The sequence below is a fragment of the Motacilla alba genome, chromosome Z (assembly GCF_015832195.1).
Source record: "Motacilla alba alba isolate MOTALB_02 chromosome Z, Motacilla_alba_V1.0_pri, whole genome shotgun sequence".
NCBI classification, from domain to species: Eukaryota; Metazoa; Chordata; class Aves; order Passeriformes; family Motacillidae; genus Motacilla; species Motacilla alba.
The window spans coordinates 56,718,978-56,742,122 of record NC_052046.1 but is presented as its reverse complement, the minus strand read 5'-3'; the positions used below and the strand labels follow the sequence as shown (position 1 = coordinate 56,742,122).

The following is a 23,145-nucleotide window of genomic DNA, read 5'->3' as shown; positions in this document are numbered from 1 at the left end:
CAGATCTTTCACTATTCTTTCCTACAGGTATTTTACTATAACTTCTGTGCTACAAGGGACAATGAATGATACTACACAGCCCAAGGAACGTTCTTAAAGGAAAGCAAAGGAACTGGACTTTGCTCTTCCCAATGTAACCACCATCTGCTTTTTGCTGTTCATTTTTAGCTGCTTGCAGTATTACCTATTGACCATCCATGCTTCTACAGTGAGCGACAAGTGCACTCTTCGACTGTAATACTTCAGTTAATTCAGCCAAAGTAGCACAGACTTGAAATGCAAGACCCAAAACACCTTAAAATTTTACTGAAGACATTTATTTCTCTGTTTCCAAAACTCCAAAAGACAATGATAGTCTTTACCTATGTGCCAAAAGCCTCCTTCAGTATCTAAGCATATCTGAACATCTGCAGTCTGGTTCACAAACTTCATACAACATGGGTGTGGGACAGTAGCAAGCATACATAGCTAGACATAGCATTTTCCCTAGAGTAAACAAAAATATTTAAGAAGGGAAAAGAGAGACAGCATATAATGAGAGTTGCTTTTGGTAATAATCCACTTTATAGCAACAGATAACAGTGTTACTATTTTGCTGTTTTCTTTTAGTCCAGATAAAATGTTTCCTCAGAGTTTTCTTTAACAGTCATGAGATTATCACAGTTGGTGCAACAGATGTTGGTCCCTAGGAAGAATGGCCTGATCCTGTAAAACCTGCTTTCTCATGTGCAGGCCCTTTGAAATCAGTGGGATTTATGTAAATAGGGATTTGCAGGATTAGGTTTACAGTCTAGGGAGTCTGCAGTACTTCAGTCATACGTGTTCTAGTTTTGTTGCCTGGGAACTCAATGAACCAGAATAGCTTCTGAACAGGCCTTTAAAGAACGTCCTTTACGAAAGAAGTATGAATATGAACACAGTCTTTTCAATATTAATTCAGCATTAGGACTTTGAATTACTGTAAAACAGCCAAATAAGATTCAAAGAGATCAGACGAGATCCATATTAACCTACAAAATACAAGAAGAATGTCCCTCCAATTTACAAATGTGAGGAAGGGGAGGAAGATAAATCAGAGATTCTTTTTTCCTTTCTTTGTTTTTCTCATTGTCCCTAAATAGAACACAACATTCCATATGTATATTTTCTTCTTCCAGCACCAAAATCCAGAGCTACAAACATTCTGTATACAGTAACCTTGGGTTACCAAGGAGACAGAAGAAGAGAGATTACTATTCAGAAATCAACAGACCTGTCTAGTGCAGGGGTTGCAAAACTGGTGCTGTTGGCAACAGAGATGGCATCTTCCACCACTCCCTACTCACACACACTCTGGGGCTGTCCTCACGCAGCCCCTGCCCACTCCTCCCTAGCCCCACACCCTCTCTCCTCCCTCACCTCATCCATTCTCCACATCCGTACAAGTTGTGGCAGGAGTTGGGTTACTGCTGCAGTTTTCATTGGCAAGGAGGCACAAACAGCTCAGAGCCACCAAGCACTCAAAGAGTGACAGAATCCAAAAAAAGCTGATGAGTGTGAACTGTCTGCGAAAACACTCTCTGAAGATAGGAAATGCTGGCATATTTATTCATCACAGATGATGTCCAGAGAAGCAGTTACTCTGCCACTCAGCCGTCTGCCCCTCAGACAATGAGAAATATGTCGGCATGGCACTGGTGGGGCCTCACCTTGAATCTTGTGTTCAGTTTTGGGCTACTATGGCAAAACTGGCACTACTTTGAGGTGCTGAAGCAAATCCAGGAAAAGAGCAAGAGAGATTGCAAAAAGCCTAGAGAAAAACTTCCATGAGGAGCAGTTCAGAGAGTTGGTATTCTTTAGCCTGGAAGTAAAAAGGAGAGTCACCTCCTGAGAGGAGACTTTGGCGCTCTCTCTGTAACTATCTGAAAGGAGATTGTGGCCAGTGGTTGTCAGCCTCTTCTCCCAAGTAACAGGACACAGGGCAAGAAGAAATGGCCTCAAGTACCACCAGGGGAGGTTTAAATTGATTATTAGGATATAAATTGATTACCAAAAGAGGTGTCAAGCATTGGAACAAGCTGCCTAGGGAAGCAGTTGACCTGCTATCCCTGGAGGCAATGAAAAGAGGAGTAGATGTGGCACTCAGGGATTAGTGGTGAACTTGGCATTGCTAGTTTCCTGGTTGGATTTGATTATTTTAGAGGTCTTTTCCAACTTAAGTGACTCTAGGATTCCATGTGCAACTTTCAAAGAGGTCATGTGTTACCAGTGACAAAGAAATCAGCAAAAAAAACCAAAGGCACTTTTGTAAATAAGATGCAAAATAACTAGGATGTGTACCAAACAGCAAGCACTCAGACTGGAAACTACACATCAAACACCTCATGATAGACACAGTCATATGCATACATTATTATTGGAAAATAAAACACATGTATAAGAGAGACAAGTTCTGTGTTGTAAAAATTAATATGTTATTAATAATGTTATAGTTAATATATGTTAATATGTTATTAATTAATTAATATGTTATAGTTACTCCAATGGGCAAATTTTTCCAGAGTAGATTGACATCATCCTCTAGGGAAGCCAAAGGAGTTTACATGAAAGCACATGAAGATGCCATATGAATGCAATTTTGCTGCTTTCAGGACCCACATGACCTTCCTCAGACCTCACCATGATGTTTCATCACTATATTGTTATAATGCATAGGCAAACTTTGGCAGAATGAAATTTAAAAACTGTAGAGTCTTTTTGCAGCTATTTTACCATGTGTACATTAATCACTAAATTCTGTTCCATTCATTTTGATACCTGTTTCCAGGGCATTATCCATATGACCTAATACTGCCACTTCATAATGTCTCAACTGTACTTTTCGGTCTCTGAGGAGGGTGCTTATCAATGGCAAGAGAAGTGTCATGAGCACAGAGAAGACAGGATCTCATTATACTGTAACATGGAATTTAAGAAAAAAATCTATGTATAGCACTCTCTGTAGGTTCCTCACCAGATGGAATAGGGAGTTCTGTGTTAATGCGCATCCTACTGTGAAACACGTCAGCAAGCCCAAGTTACCAATAATATGACTTGAATTCTGACAAGGTCAAACTGGCTGGACTATATTTAAAACACTTTTATCTTAGGGGAATAGGATAATGTGTTCTAAGACTATATACCAGAGGAACATAAGACTCTTCTGCTGATTTAACCTAGTCTCAGAAGCTTATGCTCTATACCGTGCTTCAGGTCAATTACAGCTGAACAATGCAGAAGTACAGCACAGGACTCTAACACAGCACGAAGTGAATTAGTGTGGCCTTCTGATCAGAGACTAAGCAGACTTTGTCCAGAAAATCAACTTAAAGACTGCAAAAATTGGAGAGAAATTTTGTGTGATTTTAGTTGCTCATTGTTTGTGAAGTCAAAGCTCAGAAAAGGAAGAAATTTGACTACTGTATTAACACCACTGTACCCTGAAATTAGAAAGAATATCAAGTGATCACCTGAACCACTTCTCTGCTAGATCAGGTTTAGGTATGTTGTCTTAGTAGATGCTCCCTAAACCTATCCCTGATTAAAAAAACACTGTTCTCATCATTAGAAAGATCCTTAATTTTTTTCTTGAGCATATTCATAACTGATGAAATGCTGTGTCTTTACTTCTTGACCTACCTATAAGAAAGGCTAATCATAAAATTAGAAAGTTTCTGGCTACCTCCAAATAATTCAGACTTTTTTCCTCATGTACATAGAGCAACCAAAACTAGACAGCATTGAAAACCATCACTAGTTCATTCAGTTGGATGCAATTAGTAGTGTGTGAGTCCTTCCAACAATTATTGCAACTTCATTCTAGGACTTGGTTCACACTACTGAATGATCAATGTAAGTATTTGACTCTATGATGATCCTCATCCTGAACCTGAATTACATCTTTGAATGCACATTCTTTATGTCACACAAATATTGAAGGACAAACAACAGATTAATTGCTGGCCCTAATGCTGTGTTTGTGAGTGCTAAGAAGCCATTCCAAATGTTCCAAAAAGGATTAATGCAGTATAACAAGTCTATTTAATTACTGAAAGACCAGTGATCCTCATTTTACTATAAGCAGCTTTTCCTTTATTTGGAGGTGGTAAATAGAACAGAAATCACTACAGGACAACTATAATTCTTGTCCCAGAATATTCAAGTTATATCCACAATATAGCGAAAAAGTGTATGAACAGCCAGGAAGGACTACATACATACACTGCATTTGTGAATGATAAAGCAAGATCAGCATATGTTTTAAAATACACCAGAACTTCTCACTATAAAGTTCAAAAAACAATTTCATGCTCTAAGTAACAATTTTATATGTTTTCTTAACTTAAAAAAAAAAAGGCAGCAATTAAGCCAGTTAAAGTAATTATACATAGCTTTAAAACAAATTCCCTTGAGTTTAATAAAACCAACTAAGGCTGTGGCTCCTACAACATAAGCCTCTACAAGTCACCACTGCAGGCTGAACTCACCCACTGAACTCACATATGAATGCATATATGGCAAAATCACAACCTGATATCCTTTAAATTCTATATCTGAATCCAAAAGGCCTATCAATTTTTCAATTCTCTTTTCTGCACAAGCTGGTTATTCTTTAACTGGAAGTTAAACAACAGAATAAGCTTTGATGTTAACCCTTATTTTGCTGTAAACTGCACTGCTTCAGTATAAGCTGGAAAAATGCATGGACACACTTTGTTTTTGAAAAGTATTGCTACTTCCCACTCTGATAAGCAGATGCAGTAATTTTGTAGGTGTTGGTATGGCTAGCTCATTACCAAACCTAAAATATCATCATAAAGGAAGAAATGAGGACAGCAGTGACTGAAGGAGTAAAAGTAGATGGCATACTCGGTCCAAAAAGCACAGTTTACTAATTACTTAGGAGCGTTTCAACACAAGCACTTGGGACTTCAGGCAAAGCTAGGCATGCTAAGACTCAATCCTGGACTAAGCCCCTACAGACCAATGTTGTCCCCATCAGCTGCCTCACATATCAGACTTCTCCAAGTCTGGGAGATGAAACAGGATGGCCAGCATATTCCAGATATAGGCACACTGTTACATTAGCTTGGGTTTCTCACCAAATTCCTGACCATCCATCCTGAGCATGGGACTGTGGTGCAGGAACTTTAGTGTTCAAGTGGCCCACTTGACTGAAAACCTGTGATGAGAGCAGAGAGAAGGACTGAGCTCATAGCCTACCCTGCAGGCACTGCAGATGCCTCCTTTGTGGCTGAATGTTGATGAATATCCATACAATTGTCCCATAATGAGTACTTCTTTTATCTTTCTGTCTGAGTATATTTTTGCTTTACTGTAACAGGGCAGGGAAACTCTGAGAGCTGTCTGTGCCACATCCCATCCCCAAGGGCCAGCCCTGCCCGGATCTCCTGCTGAACGAAGCAGGAGTGACTCAAGGAGTGCTGCTCCCACAGCCCCAGTCCTCTGTGATGGGCCAGCCCTGCTGTGTGGTTTCGTTCCGACACCCTCTCCTATGGAGCAGTACCACCGCAGGGCTTACAGGCAAGGAATGCTTTGTGCCGGCCCTCCCTGCTTGGGCAAGTTCCTTCTGTCTGGGCACGAGAAAACTGGGTACAACATTTCTTTATGATACAGAGCCCTCTTGGGGGCTGGGCACCAGCACATGGGTTTTGCTTGCAGTGGAATACAGGAACTTTTTAGCCAGTACTTATCTCAGTATTTATCACAATCCTCACTGGGCCAACACTGAAGCAAGAGGTGTTCTCTCTCCCCGGGTCCAGAGACACAGAGATGCTAATTAACTTGCCTGCAGTCACCTGGTGAGACAACGGCAGGGTTGGGGACCAGGGACAAGGATTTTTAAGTCCTTGCAACTAAACATTGAGTCATACTTTACATTGTCATCACAGTCATAGAATTCAAGTTCCTCTTACACCAGCATTCCCACCCTCTTCCTTCAGAGGAACTACGTAACTGCAATTAGAAATCACACCTAGCTTGAAGAGTTTCACACAGAAAGAAAATGTTTCATCATACACAAGTGCACAGGAATGCTATATGTAAACATACCATCAGATTTCTTTTTCAAGAAGCAAAAAAGAATAAGTTTACAAAGAAATCAGGTGTACTGCAGAAATACAAACCTGCTCATGTGCTGTGAAAGTCAGTGCACAGTGGTGTGAAAGAATATGGGGTTTAAACTCTGTCAACTCAATTGAATAAATCCACTCATGTGAGCATAGTCTAAGGCTAAGGACTTAAAAAAAGAGCATACCGATTATCTGATGACCACAGGATCACAGGATACAAATGCGGAATACAAATTTACTTGCTTTATAATGGTATCTACTAGCCTATGAGCTTTCTTAAACCAGCCACAGTTTTTTTACAGATCCAGCCCCTGATTTTGAAAGGCTCTACTTCCTAAAACAATGTCACAATGCAGCACATGATTAGATGTAATACACATTTCTACAATGTAAACTGTCCTAACAGTTAAATTGTTGGTAATTATGGGAAGCACAAAGTCTACATCAAGAAGCTGACATTAGCATTTGAGATACTGACAGTCGACAGCCTGTCAGGGTAAGTGGCCAGTGACTGCCCCCCACCAAGAATAATTCTTAACGACAAGTAGTTTCCACTAGAAAAAATGTATTCCACTTTTTTTTTTTTTTACAGAAGTCAAATAAAGATTGTTCTTTCTCCCTTTTACTAAGATTAGATACTGCATCAAGCATAGTGTTTGAAGTCCTTTGCTTTAGAAACCATGACTGCTGTTAAATACAAGGCAGGTCTTTAGAAATCGATGTTTTGGTATTAAAATGGTCATAGCCACTTATGACATTGACAGAAAACACTCCTCCATTTCACTCCAAAAAACTATTTTGATCACTCTTGTGTCCTAAAAATTGAAATAGTGTGCATACTCAATTAGATTTTCATCACAAAATAGTTTCAAAGCAGAACATTCTTCCCAGCACATCCCCCTCAAACAAAGCTCACAGCGAAATGGGATTGACTAAGACAGATTGTGTTTCCCCTTGAAAAATGTAGTGACCCCATGCATCCCAACATAACAGAAATGCACAGCAGCCTGAGAGGGGATGGAGTTTTCCTCCAGCTCCCAGAAATTCCCTCACTACCTCTTCTACTATGAAGAGCTGTCAATTTGTCCCCCTAACTGTCAGCAGACAATAGGTGGTGACATCAGAAGCACTTCCAAAGGGGGATACAGATGCTCTGGAGGGACACTGAAAACCCACTGGGGTGTAAATTCAGGGGCGAGGTCTTCTTGTCAGCAACCACCACAAAGAAGTGGAGGAAGTGGCATGGCCACTGAACAATGGAGAGGTCAAGCAGTTCACAGCCATTTCATGACCCAGACAAATGAAGGTCAAGAGATTCAGGTAGCAACTTGGCATGGGCATGAGTTACAGCACAAATGAATTGTTTTAACAAATCAGCTTTGGTCAATTAAATCTAACAAGATGTGCTGCATCACATAGCTGGGTTCTTGACACTAAGGCCAGGAGCTGAGGCCAGCCTCGTAAAACACATCTTTTAACATGGCATAACAAATTTAAGGTAATCCATCTAGAAACTGCAGATGTCAGAGTAAGTTGTCTTGATTAGGAGAAATTTTCACACTTTTAAATCTAGGACATTGGAGTGGAGTTATCCCTTCAAAAAGTCTGGCATCATCTTCAATGGCATTACTCAGGCAATGGAAAGCTGATGCTGCACAAAGTTTTTTATTTGCTATCTCTCAGACACAATGCACATCTGTAATAATCTTCTAAACATTTTTCTGTTAGTCACTTCATAAAAAGGGCTGAAAATGGTTTGGCATTTTAGCCCAATGCAATTCAAAAGCAAAAATATATATTGTAATTTCATTCAATTTCTAAAGGCATAGAGTTTGTAATTACTGAATTCTAAAGCATGTACATTGTTTTGTTTCTATTTTAAAGAAAAATATGTAAATCTGACACCTCAGAAGACAACTCATGAGGGATATGGCAAGGAAATTGACTGGAGATTAAAATACAATGCTAGATTTAAGATAAATAGATAACCATCTTTCAGTTGCTTAAATTGATCCTTTATGAAAAGATGTGTAGTAACTCAGATTAATATTGCTTGGAGATCAGGAAGTCAAATACATAAGCAATATTATCAAAACATAGATACTTTAAATTATCAATTTTTAAATAATTCCAAACAATACAGAATATACTTAACTGTGCACACCATTTGTCTCCAACAAACAATCACAGCATTTTTTCCCTAATTTCTCAACAACCACACCAAGTTTCTCAGAGTTCACTACCTGTTCATTTTTGCGTTTGGCTTTCCTGTTCACTTTCTAAGGAAGAAAATGGGAACTGTTTTGATCAATTTCCATATGTATTTTATTCAGAGGGGAAATAATAAAAGCCCACTTAAAGCCACTGAGATGTCTTTAGTGAACGTGCCTTTATGCAAGGACACTGGAAAACTTGACATGTCCCTTCTACTTTGGAGATGAGCAGTTACTTAATAAAAAGTGCAAGGTTTTGCTGAGAGAAAAGAACACAATGATTGAAGGGAATTCAGCTAAGCTTTCACACCATTTTGCATCACAGTAACTTCTCCTTATTTCAATACTATTTCTTGGAGTAAAAACAAACAAACATGCATGTTGTTTAAAAATTCCAAACACCACAGGCACTTAGGAGCAAATTAAGGTTAAAATTACTCCAGGGTCTCCAAAATTTTAAGTCACCTTTCTGACTTGAAGAGGGGTCTCATTTGAAGTAACACACAAGAGTCATAGGGCATGTAGGCAAAAGCTCTGGTCCTCAGCCAATTTAAAAACATTTGAAACACTATGATTGATAAACACACTTTAGACTATCAGCCCTCTCTGAAAATGCCTCCAAACACCAAGACTGAAGTGCCCATCTCCCACTACTCTTTTTGGGGGTGGGGATGGGATGGGATGGGATGGGATGGGATGGGATGGGATGGGATGGGATGGGATGGGATGGGATGGGATGGGATGGGGGGAGGGGGCAGGAGGACTAGAATAATTCACATTCCAATGTTGATGTTCCCAAGAAAAGCTAAAGAAATATATTTATTTAAAATTTTAAAAGCACAATATACTTCAGAAAAGGAAAGAACCCTCTCAGAGAAGAACTGATGGGGAGAGCACAAGTAATTTTTTTGTCAATAAAAAGATGGTGGGGGGAAATATAAACAACTGTTCTAGAAGAATGCTTCCAGGTTCTCACACACCTCACTGCTACAAGACAGTACAATAGACACACGAAATTGAACCCTGCTTTCTCTAAGACAAAGCTAATAATATGAGATTTACTTCCCTTTTACTAGCTTCTGAGACTTTCAAAAACTCTTCTAATCCGGGTTTCAATGCCCTGAGCCAGAGTTTTAGCAAAAACTTCTAAAAATTCCACCAGAGTTTGAAACTACAGAAATTAAAAAGAGATACATGAAACCTCCCTACAATGACATCTTGTTTGACATCTGTCAAGCAAAATTAATAGTATCAGAGACTTTCTTCCCTTTTCACATTGACTTAGTATCTGTAAAGCAGCTCCTCATAGGGAGCCTTCTTCTTCACCACACAATGGAAGGAGCAACCCTATTCAGTTAAGATTGCCATTTACTTGATCTTAATACCATCCTAGTCCCAGCAATTACATCAAAGAAACATTTCACCTTGCTGTTGAGACTGGAGAGTAACACTTCAGGAAACCTCTTGAGTTACAGTGTTTGGCATTGCAGACCTCCATTTCAGAGGGCCACCTGTCCTTGATATGACTATGTTACTACACTAGCAGCAGGGAAGAGGAGAAGGAGGAAACACAGGGGAAAAAAAAGAAACCTAGATAAAGTGGACTTGACAGCAACCTCATGCAATTAACTTTAAAATCCAACCTGCGGTGGCATTTAGCATTTAATTATCTTAATGAAGTTTTCACAGTTACAGTGAATTCAAATATGCATGAAAATTTAAGAAATTTAAAACATAAAATTCTGCTTTAAATTGAGGCATTTCCTTTATTAATGAGTGGTCTTGTATATAATTTAGAATAATCCTTTTTTTTCACAGTATTCTGTCTGAAACTACCACAAAGCAAGAATTTTCTGATACGTTTTCCATTCTTTACTTTATCACTTCTTGTTTTGAACTAAATGTCATTCATAAATTAACACAGACCTCTACGTTTTCAAGTAGCTGAACAGAATTTATTGAAACTTAATTTTCTTTTATCTTAAACACAATTGATGTTATTAACCTTGTGAAAATTACTCCTCTTAGTGTATCAGGTAAAAAAAATCAGAATGAGGTAAATGTCCCTTCCTGAAATGCTCATAAATTTAATTCCTGTTAATAATAATACTAAATAGTGCTAAATAGTGTAAAATTTCCTTTTATTTTTCATGAACCTGTCAAATGACCTGCATTCCATCTCTAAGGAAAACTTTTTTTACATTAAAAAGAAAAAATGAAACATTTTGCATTCTGCAGACTTACTATCTGAATGCTAGCTCACACATCAATGTTTTGAAAAAATGAAAATTGCTAAGTGGCTTTTCAAAATGTTTCAGTATCCTATATCTTCATAAACAAAGTAACTATAATAATCAATTGAAAAATATCATTATATCCATATATAGACTGAATTAAGAATTAACCTCCATTTCCTAATGGAAAATGTTTTTTTTGCCTATAATTTTCAGTACAATAGAGACAGTCAACAACGAAATAGTTATCCAAAATTTTACATTAGAAAACTGGAAAATAATAGTGTCTTTTTCAGTTGACATAAAAAAGTTTTTTTAAAAAATTGCATTCTCTTCACACCTCAACAGACTGGAATTGTTCAGAGCAATTCAGTTTTAAAAAGGTTGATTATTCCCTATAAGATTTTTAAACTACTAAAAGCTCTTCTCATACTAGAGCAGACAATATATAAACTCCTGGTTCTGTACTGGCTTTCCAATTCAAAATTGAGATTTACAGCAGGGGATCACATGCCATTTCACTGTGCAAGAAACAAGGTCCTGGAGCATATAGAAGCCTGTTGGTACAGGCAGTAATAAACTCTATTTCCTGCTGTTCCTGCTGTAACTCATCATTTGCTGTGTAAACTCCCAACAAATCACCTTGCACTTTGATATAACCTTCTGCAAAACAGGTAAAATGTTCTATTGTGTGTTCCCAGGTAAAGTATTCAGAAGGAGGCAAATCATTAAGGTGAAAGGAAGTAGAAACAATCAGCAAATGTTTGATTCATCTAAGCCCATTGCTTTTTTATTAATTGTATGTGGGAACATCAGTGCACACAAAAAATGCCAACCCTCATCCAAAATTTATCTAGGTGGTGTGGTATTTAGTCATATGACCATAATATGACTTAACCAGGAGCTGCTTAAATCATTATTTTGAGTGTGATTTTAAGTGGAAAGTTTATGTAGTCACAGCGAACTAACCAAAATAATTTTATTATCATTTTAAAATATTAACAGAATGACTACACAATAAATTTTCTCTACTTACAGAATGAAAACTCAAATGTAACATGAAACTACTATGCAAATCTCTTTCAAAATTTAAGCTCCCTATAGATATAAACTCACAAAATTCAAAAAGCTTTAAAAAAGAATAAGCCATTGATAAACCCACCCACTCCTGCATTTCAGACATATCTTGTTTAAAAAAGAATTACAATTCCTTCTGGAAGAGGGCACGTTTTCCAAGTAAGACAAGACACACATGTTGCCAAGACTGTCTGAATTGGGAAAGCGATATCCCTACTTGGCTGGGGATTGCCAGTTTGCTGGCATTAAGCTAAGGGCAAAAGCATTTCGGCTCAATGCGGCGGCAGCACCCTGCACCCCAGCTGAGGTTATCGGCAAGCATCCTCTTTAGGAGTGTGGGCACCACACCGAGGTGTGCCCATGCCCCTTCCTACGCCCCCCCCACAGCGGGGCATGGCACAGCAGGGCACTGCCAACCTCCCCAGCACAGGGCCAGCTCAGCACAAGAGCACTGCACACAAAATTCTCCCCTTGGCCGGCCAGTGCCCTTGCTCTTCTCTCATCTTTCTCCTGCTTTTTTCCTCTTTTTCCCTGGCTCAGTAGCCCCCCCTCCAATCCTCAAGAGACAGGACTCAGTCTAGCAACTCAGGGACTCATATAGGCCAGGTTTCCTTCTGAGCAGCCCTTTGGGTAGAGCTGCTAATCCTTCTTATTAATTAACGAGATAATAGCAGTTAACTGGAAAGAAATATTAATGTTAACTATCTAAGAAACTTCCAACAGAAATGATTTATTCTTTTTGCCAATTTCCTGGTAACAAAGTTGCACAGCTGGAGCTGTGGTAGCATCTTGATGGTGTAAGAAGTTAAAAAACAGAGAGTGCCTGAACACTACGGGACTAATGACATCTGCATCTATTTTCTTCCCCACTCCCTTGATAGTTTAAAAGTGCCTCTCCTCCTTTGACTCCAGTTTATTAACAGCTGGGAACATGGGCTCCCCCAATTATATCACCCTTACATAAGAACAAAGGAGAGCATAAACAGTAACATGACTGATCAGAGAAATGTACTCTGAGAGACACATGCACTAAAAACACTTAAAAACCTTAACATTTACATGTAGCCCTGCTACAGTTCTTTAAACTCTCAAACTCCCAAGTTGTACTATGCTTCATTCAGTATATGCTGAATTACCTAACATCAAGTTTGCATTTTATTCATGCTGCAAAAAAAAAGTAGTGGAGATGATGAGGGAATTCAGAATGCTGCAGACAAGGCACATTGCTATAGATTTTTTTAAGTTTTAGAAAAAAAATAAGGCAATTTCTAGCTTTTTTATTTAATTAGTCACTGTGAGAGTAAGTAAAACATCTATCTGAAGGATAAATTTATATTATCTTGGTTCTGTTGCAGCAAACAAGTACTGCAGCTTTCATTCACTGATTGTCAAAAACTTTCCAATGTGCCCACTGCAATGCGGATGCCAACCAACGAATCAAAGGCATTCAGCAACTAGACAAAGAGGGTCTGATGCCAACCTCGGTGCCACTGGCAACCATTATTGGCATCAAGCACATTGTCTGCCTTTTTTTCCCCTCTCCTGGCACTCAACAAACAAAATGGCGGTTCTTGTAGCAACGGGAACACAGCATAAGCACTGCGCTGAATTAAATACCATCAAATGATTTTATGGACTGAAATGCATTTCATACCAAATGACAGACACTTTCTGATGCTGACAGGAAAAAAAAGGAAAGGACAATTCTGTCAATAGAAACAACGTTCACACCATTTTCAAGTTTGATTTTTATAAACTATCTGTGTGGGACACACGCATGCCCCCGATACACTCAGCAAGCAGAGCCCCATAGAAGCATGTTGTAACTAAAAATTATTTTAATGTTAAACATTGATCACAGTGTATACTTCCCATTTTCTTCCTCTTTTTCAGTCAAAGGAGCAGCATTGCAACCTACATCAATCCTCTTTTTTTCTTTTTTTTTCTTTTATTTAAGAGGATAGCAGAAAGTGAATAGAGGGGAAAAAAGATGCTGAATTTTGAGATGAGCAAAAAGTAGCATCTGATGAAGTTCATCAATGATAGAACTTCATAGATCAGTCCTTATTTCTTCTTTCAAGGCAGACATGGAAGTAGAAGCTCTTTTTGTTAAGAACTGAAAACATTATTGACACTTCTAGATCTGGAAATTGTCAATATATTGTAACATTACTCTGTGCTGCAATGCGGATGCCAACCAACAAATCACAGACATCCTAGGCTAAACAAAGAAGGTCTGATGCCAATCCTGGTGCCACTGGCAACCATCACTGGCACTCGAACTATCCTTCCTCCTCTTTTTTCCCTAATCTTTTATTTTAAAGCAACAAAAAAAGCAAACTACTTGGCCCCTTTTTTCATTTTGTGTGCTAATTCCTTTTTCATATTTTGTTCAGAGATTTAATTTTTTCTGTGTTTCCACTTAGTTTTTACATGGCGCTATTAGGTGTTTATATGTTCTGAAAGATAAATAAAAAGCACATCACCATATGTATAATGCAACATTTTTGGTTAACTTCATGCATATCTTTCACAGAGCCTGGCACTCTTAATCAAGTACACTACAAAGTGCCACAATTAACCTGTTTTCAATGAATATAGAGAATCAAAGTTTGATAAAATGGAAAAGAAATTACATAGACAACTTAATATGACTTCTTCAAGAAGAGAGCCAACAAACGTTAATGGAATACTTACAGTAAAGCAGCAAAATACGAAAGACATGCAGTTAGCAATAAACAAAAGGGTCTTCTAAGAGTGACTTGGTATATAGAAATTAGCCAGCTTCATTTTCAGTATATTCTCAAAGTAGCATTGTGTAACTTTGAAAGTTATAATATTACAGCATGCTTAACTTCCTCATTTCCAATTAGACAAAAGTGTTTTAAATAAACTTATATTCTCAACACATTTAAATCAACAAAATCAGCTATGCTCTGCAATTCCTTCTCCCACTTCAAGTTACTGCCTTTCAACAACTTATAAGTCAATAGTGTGTTAAGAGTACTCTGACCCCAGTTTCTTTGCCTCAAGAGGTACTTAAACTGTTTTGCCTCCCTTTGTAGTTTTGACTTCTAGAGAAAGGTAAATCCATAGAATTAATTAGTAAGTTATGACTTACGCTACATGCATTCATAATATAATTTGGATTTTTTTTCCACAAAAGGAGTTTAAAGGTAAAAATTATTTGTAATTAAGTTATTTTGTTTAATGTTGTCAAAGAAATTTTTTCCTATATTATTTGGGATCTGATTTACCAGACTCCACAGCTACTTAAAGTCACTGTAAAATACCTAAATGTGTCTACTGCTGTGGAGAGACAAAAAACCCAAAAAAATACCCAGGGGAAGGGGGGGGAGGTGCGAGAGTGGGGGGGAGGAGGGTAGCTAATATTTTTTCATAACTAATAATATATATGTTCACAAAAACAATTTTTCACTTGCATGAGTAAATGCTAAAAGAGAATTACTTAAAACAAAAATATTTCACTCCTCTATATTACTCTCTCTATATTACTATATTACTATATTACTATATTACTATATTACTATATTACTCTCCTCTTAAAAAACGAGTATACACCAAACCTAGCCATGCAATTTTACTTTTTTGTTACTAACAAAATCAATTCAATTTGTTTTCCAGTTAAATCCCATAGTTATTTACCAAGCATCAGATAACAGCCTGCCATCTGCCCTTCTGCAGGCCATTTCTACCTACTACCAGGCCAAGTTGTGAAATGGCCCACCATCTGCAGATGGTCGAACTTTCCCTAGTTGAGATCTGTGGCTAAAAAAGAAATACATTATTACTGCTGATCAGCCAGCATTACAAAGACACGTAGGAGACAGTATCATTATCAGAAATGACCAAAATTACCCTAACAGAAAGAAGAGTATTTCAGAAGACTTACTATCAGAGGAAAAAAAAAAAAAAAAGAGAAAAAAACAACAACACCTTTATCTACTTACAGCCATTTACAGTTTTAGGGAACCTGCCTAAGGGTATTGTTATTCAATATCCAATATATGAAATATGGCTAGTAGGTTTTTCCCCTGACACATGATTGTCAGAAGTCCTCTTTTTATTTTCATTCTGTAATATTAAGAAGCTTTTCCATAGAGCTCTTGCAATTTTCCACATTTCAATTACCTGCCAAATAAAAGTATATGAGTGTGACTATGAAAATATACTCTTCATAAAAATTTCTCAAAATAATATGACCTGGATCTTTGTTTTAAAGCTCAAATAGATAAGATGAGCTACTGATGTAAAATATTAATAGAACATTACATATTGTATGCTGCAATTCTGATTCTATTTGGCTTTTACATGAACTACAACTATGATAAAGTATTTTCAAGCTTTGTTTTATAGGTATGAGAAAGTCTACAATTGCTCTTCAATGAGAGGATTTTTTCAACAGTTTAAGGATTACTTCTTGATTAATTATAACAACAAAGACAGTAATAAATATTTGTAGTATTTATTGTGACTGTGCAATTGGATATACCTGCATCTGTTCTTAATAGTACTAGGGTGGGGGTTTTTGTTTTGTTTTTCTTTAAAAACACAACTTGAAAATAGGGATGTTTTCTGAAGTCACAACTATGTATTGCCACTTAATCACAAAAAATAAAAGGCAACTTCAGTGGAATGAAAGTACTGCCTTGGTATGTGTCTCTCTCGCTCTTGGAAGAGGCACGCATGTCAAATATACATGTCACACAGGTCTGCAGGAATATTTGTGTGTTTAAGTATATATGTATTTATGCTGATTTGCAAATGGATATGTAGCCACACGACATCTATGGACCACAGAACAAAGTTTCACTGGAAGCCAACCCACAGGGGAAACAGGGCTACTTGGTGTCAGAGTCTGACATACTAACACAGAAACATGACAGTCTGCTTCCTACCTTGCTCCTGCACGTAGTATGCCAAAAACAAATCAAGCTCCTTGACTGATACTGTTATGTGATGTGGCTGGACGCAAAGTGCTGGATTTGTGCAATGTGGGGATTTCATGAGACGTTCTCCATCCGTACTTTCCAAGGGGATGCCTTTGAACAGGATCACCATGACTAGATCCAGACGCCAGACTTTGTCAGCCTGTCGCAGGCAATCAATTCTCCTAATCTTGCCCTTCTGGTCAGGATTGGACAATACACAGCATGGGTGCTTCTTCCCAGTAACTGTGAGCACAAAATCCTCCCGGAACTCTTGGCGAATATCTTTGCGCAGCTTTGCCAGGAGCCTGGATGCCCACTTCTGTTTAATTTCAGGCTTTTCACTAAGTAGCTCATCCTTGACTGCTCTTTCCTCATCCTTTGACATTCGTTTCTCATGTTTTTTAAAGTACTTGCGTTTTCGAGCCTGAAGATTGAACCAAGTATAGGCAATTGCACGGACATGTGGAAGAAGTGCCTCAATGAACGGGTGAAATTCATCCTGTGAAAAGAAGTGAAGGAAAAAAAAGAAGAAGAGAACAAGAAAACTCAAAGTCAGCAAGTTCTCACAACCAAAGCAGCATCAAGAAACGTTTCTGAAAATCTTTAAGTGAAATACGAGATGAAGAGAATAAACACTTAAAATTTACACAAATTTTATGTTTCATTCTTTGAAAGAACTATGTGAAAATTTTATTTTGTACTCCTCCCCTCACTTCATCCCACAGCACTGCAGAGACAACATAATTTAAGAGAGGCTACCAAGATGTTTTGTTCCTAAAATTTAAATATTTGAGTGAACAGCTAACATCAAGAAAAGTACCATTGCACAAAGAGAACACTGCACGGTTTTAAAAAATCTGAGCAGAAATGTTCAGAAGGCTGAGGCAAATGCCACAGTTCATTTCTCTTCTCTGTGGCAAAGAAACACAAAGCATATACATGCTCAGTGTAATGCCACACAGTTCCCGCTTTTGGAGCATGCTCTCAGCAAGAGACTGCTGGTGGCACAAAGAGCATGCGCCATTAAACTTGATCCATTTTCTTATCAAACGTCCAACATTCCAGCACTGAAACAGCACCATTCCAGTGGTGGTAACTAGAGAAACCAGTATACAGTAAGGAAAAGCAGGCAAAAGACACACGTCATATATAAATCCTGAACAGAAGCTTCTGTACTTTCAGGTCTTCTCACTTCCCTCTCTCCACCCCAAAGCTCTGTAAAATTAAGATTTTATGAAGGTGAGAACAAAAATTACATTTATGTCCTTCCAGCAGTTCCACTGTGAATTTTGAAGCCCCACAGAGTCAGTTAATTTGCTAACTGATCACATGAGTGTGGCAATTATTCCAAACCCCTTAAAAATCAATCTGAGGTGTACAGTGAAAAATGGCAACTTGGCACAAACTTTGCATTCTTTGTGTTTCTACATGCTGTGGCAAAGACATTATGGGTCCACCGCTGGTCCAATGCTGCTTTTGTGAAATCCATGTCATTTATTTACAGTTTCAAAATATCCCTTTCTGTTGTCTGGCTTCACCTGCAAGTTCTTATCTTCTGCCTAGCAGCAATATGGATTGCATTAAGGAGGTAATGCTTAGTTGTTGTCTACAGGCACATCCTATAGCAATTGAATTAATTTCATTTGTCTGCTTAAAGTACCATCCTACACATCCATGTTAATATCTAAATAGACCTTCCCCAAAAACTTATTTTTCATTAACAAGTCTGCTGTTTAAAACACTGCAATCTGCTTATCTAATGTTATTATATATTGGGTTGAAAGGGAGAACTTAGGGGAGGTATCTTTCTTCCTGTGTGTAGGGATATTTAGTTTTAAATACCACGCAGATTGCTCATCATACTTAGTGGCACAGTGCAATCAAACTAAAACTGAACCTTTTTTTATGCGATTATATTCAAGAATACAATTAACAAACTACTATTTTAGTTATGCTGCTAGACAAGGAATGAATTATGTTTAATCAATAGGCGGATTAACTCCATTAGGTAAAAATGATGAAAGTATAACTAATGGTCTCAATTATAGAGTGCAGAATCCCATTGCAGAAGCTTCAGGCAAAGAATTCCATATTTAAATCTTTGAATTTCAAACAAACTTCAAAATTTCCTGAATGTTGCAAAACCCACTAGATCTAGTTACCTCTCTTCTCTAACTATCCTTAAATCAAACAGCAAACAACAGAAAATTTACAAGCAGTTCACCTATAATCATGTTATCTTCATAGGAAAAAAAAAACAAATTAAACAAAAGGAGGACAAAAAAGGAAAAAAAGAACACAGAGGCAATATAGGAAGATATTTCAGGACATAAACAATTTCATTACAGTATGATGCTTGACAAAGACCTACAAAGGCAACAATTAAACTGATTAGTAGTTTCCAGCAGAGATTTGAACAATTCTGTTACTATACTGGCACATAAAACTAGGCCGTGGAAAGAGTTAAACCACAATCTGTTCTTTGTGTGGGAAGGCAGTACTGCTCTGAGCAACCACAGCCCATGATAAGACTTCCCTATCTTCATATGCTTTCTGATGCCGCGCTTTTTTCCCTTTCAATTATAACTACTAAAGAAAGTTTATTTTCTCCTACAGAAGTCATCTTAATTGAAGTATTGAGTGGTTTTTTTTTTTTTTAATTAGTGGAAGCATAACGACCGTACTGTGTTAAGTCCTCACAATTCATTTTAGGCTGAATAAAACAGATATACTACAGATTTTGAAAATTCTAACAGCTGGGCCTAAAGGTAGGGTGATGGCAGGTGGCTGAAGAGCTTTGGGAGAAATTAATTTCTGCCTCAATACAATGATTTCTCCTACATCTAAACAGACTTTGGCATTTATAACTTAAAATGGCAATAAAATAAACATGGACATATTCTACACTAGCAGAATATTGCACATCTAGTTTTTATTTTGAAGAAGAGCATTTTACATTATTAAATTATTTCAGACTGACTATGCCTTGAAGTAATGCATATAGTATTAACAATAATAACCCATAGCACTTCACAGCTATGAAAATTTTATAGAGAATTTCACTAATTAAATTCCAGTCTGTAGTAGCTGAATGTTTCCTTTTCAAAAATAGGGAGGGAAAAACCCACAAAAACATATGCAACAGAAGCTCCAACCTTTTAAAAACTGTATTCAGGTTTTTCTTTCATAGTACTGTTAAGTTCTAAAGATATACATATAGGTGACAAGTGTCGAGAAGAAACACAGCAAAGAACATCCTGTTTGAAAGGAATTTTATCAGATTTTTTGAGCTATTCATTGTGCACCTGGAGTATTTTCAAATGAAAATACTACTTGACATGGGGAAGTGCCCATAAAAATGATCCTAAATTGACATTTTCAATTAATCTCCAAATTCTCCTTAAAAGATATCAACAGAATTTTATTTTTCCTCCTTAATATTCACATAGACAATAGTGAATTTTTTTTTTGTTTTTCTGTGGGACTTGCTCATGTGCCACAGTTGCTCTTGCAATGAAGTGATTTATAAAGGTAAGATTCTCAAATGTCATATAAAATAGCTAAGGTGAACCATTGTGCAGTGGCAATTTAAATTAAAATGGAAGTTACTGTACAACATTTATGTTGCTTGTAAATAAAGAAAAAAATAGCGGTCATCTAACAACAATAGGTAGGCCAAGTTTTCTTTATTGAAAAGATAAAGAGGATATGCAGTGCTCTTCTCCTATCTTTCACTTTTAAACTTTATAGCAGCCCATGAAAGCTCAATTTGAGGACTATACAATAAATACACTGGGCAGAATTATGGAAATTTTATACAGAAATCTTCATCTACTCAACTTCCCTGCATGGATTTTCTCATGCCTAGTGAAGTAACATATAGGCGCAAAAGAAAATACTACATATTCTGAGATTTTGGACTACTGTAACATAATAAGCCACGGCAAAAATATCGCAAGAGAGCCAGCACTAAAAGGCATGCAGTAACTGCATCCTATTCATGCCTCAGCAGGAGAGATAAATGCAGTTTCCAGTCATTCCAAAACATAGAGAAAGAGGTATATGGGAAAGAGAGGGAGGGAGCGCGCAAAATTAAATTGCATTTGTTAAGTTTTCTTCTACCTTGGAGTTATTTTCACCCACCAAATTTTTAGTGATAGAGTGATGGGTAACAGTCAAATCCACAAGGTTTGTCTTAAAGCTGTACTTTGGATTTTAGACTTGTTATTAAAAAGTGCTTCAGCTCCATCTCAGCACAAACTGAACTACCACTTTCATAAGTAGTTCCAGCCAAACAGGTGTTTTGTGTTTACTTTTACCAAAATATTTTCTTCTGAACATATACTACCACAGTCAATGTGCATTGCAAGAGTCCCAGAGACAGAGAATACAATAGAGAGAACAATTGCGGCAGTAATGCTTTAATGCAGTTCTACTCAAAGTGAGATAAATCAATCTTTTGCCTTAAACAAATAAAGAAAACAAGGTTTAAGTTCTCATTACTGGTGTAATTTTAATTTTTAATTTATAGAGAAAAAAAAAATCATTTATAAACTTCTCTTATCATTCCAAGCAGGTTGAAAAAGATTCCAAACTAAAATCCATTTGCTGCAACTGTGTCTCATGTCTGTATCACCAAATGGGAACTGTCCCTACATGGCACATGGTAGAACATGATTGTAAAATATTATGGATAAACTATCAATGCACAAAAGCCAGGAACTGCTTTCTTGGATTAATGGCAGTAGAAGTACAATGTAGCATTTTTTTGTACACCTGAGTGCAGTATTTTAACGCAAATTTGTAAAGAATGAGAAAACTTTACATCAATGAGTCCAAAAAGAAAATTTATTTTTTAAAAAGTCATTAGAGAAGGAAACAAGATCATTAATTACCACTGTAAAAGAGGTGGTTGTGAAAACCTGTGTCTCAAATGCAAAAACTGCTTTCTTAAGTTGTACTGTCAGGTTTATATTCTGATGCAGAGGTCTTATTGCCCACCAATAATTTCACACGGTGGACAGCCTACACAGAATTAATTTTGCTAACCACAGATTCCATGCTAAGTAGTTATTTCTATGTGTGTACCTGCAAGCGTGTTCATCTCTGTTACACAAAATGCTTCCTATGCTTCTCTTTCGAAGAAGAAATATCTCAATTACACTTTTTTCCAGCTTTCATCCACTGCAGCTCACGTTTACTTACTGAAAATATCCATATCTAAGTGAATCACACTTAGATGCCAAACAAAATATAAACAATAAAAAATGTGTCAGCCAAAAAAACTGCAGGACTGTGTCCAATCACTGAATAAGCCTTATCATTGTTTCCATCTTCAATCACAATTTATGAATACTTTGGTCCTTTCGAATTACAATGGTTTGTAACTGCAGAGTAACTTAAATCATACTTATTTATTCACGGTGCAACTGTAAGCGCATCGTTGGCCTCTCTGCAGCAGCCTTGCAGCAGACATTTCTTTCGCACATTTTCTGCTTCTTTAGCTATTTGTTGCACCAATGTAGAAGCAAGCAGTTATCGCTTAATCAGTTTACATCACATCCTCCTAAGACAGACTTTCACGAAAGCTGAAAACTATCCCTGGGCTTTGCAGACACGGTTTACCGTCCGAAAAAGGCTCCGGTGCCCGGACGCTTGCTCGCCGATACCGTACGCCGGCCGAGGACGCTCCAGGGGCACCCGGGGAGCTTCCCAAACATGCTTCCGAAACCCCTCAGGTTTCAAAATCTGCGCTTTGCCGCGGCGCGGACCCCCGCTCGGACTGCCCCCCGCCCTCCGCGCCCCGCACCGCGGCCCCGCTCCGCAGCGCGCCGACCGCCGCTCCCCTCCCGCCGTCCCGGTGACAGTCGCCGCTCGGGATCGAATAGCGGCCGAAAGCGCGGCTGTAAAAAAAGGGTCGGTCTTTCCCCGTGCTGGGGAGAGGGCACGCTCCTCCGCCAGCACCACACTTTAGCGGGGAGGGGGAAAACGACGTGCCCTTGTATAACCAAACGAGAAAATACTGCACAGCTTGGTCATCCCTGCTCACATCTCCCTCATTGTTGGCAGCCTGCATATTATTAATTAAGCATAAGACGGGATTACTTCGCACCGGCCAGTGGCCGTGTTTTGTCAAAAAAAACCCACTTTTCCTTTCAAACCTTTCATTAGGCTGTGTGCAAACAGGCGAGCTGAAAAGAGTGCAAATCGTTTGATTCAAATCAAATCAATACTTCTCAAACACTTTTTTTAGCATAATTATGCTCATTTCCAGTTTGTTAACTTTTGACTTCTTATGCACCAACAATTAACAGTATTTGTCCACGGGTGACACTTTGAATGGATCTCCCCAAAACAATGGCGTGGTACAGTTTATTCTTTAATATTCCCTCCTGAGAGAGGAGTTTGGATCTGACAAACAGTTAAGACTGTGCTTTAACCCGTTACAACTACTAGCAATGACTCATTAACAACCCACATACAAATAATTAAAAAAAAATCCCAACAAACACGTGAAAATAAATAAACTAACAAATAAATTAAATAAAAGAGTCTATAC

The 23,145-nt window shown here is 37.8% G+C and overlaps 1 protein-coding gene across 12 annotated transcripts in view; it reads right to left on the bottom strand.

Annotated features, from left to right (window-relative positions):
• Positions 1-23,145, bottom strand: part of NFIB (nuclear factor I B) — a 264,606-nt gene that overhangs the window by 147,656 nt on the left and 93,805 nt on the right. For 11 of the 12 annotated variants that reach the window (XM_038123583.1, XM_038123589.1, XM_038123585.1 and 8 more), the window contains exon 2: positions 16,554-17,085. In XM_038123583.1, the coding sequence (XP_037979511.1) occupies positions 16,554-17,085 (532 nt within the window). Of the gene's footprint in view, positions 1-16,553; positions 17,086-17,406; positions 23,121-23,145 lie in introns of those variants that run through there. The other variant, XM_038123588.1, reaches the window with a different exon arrangement.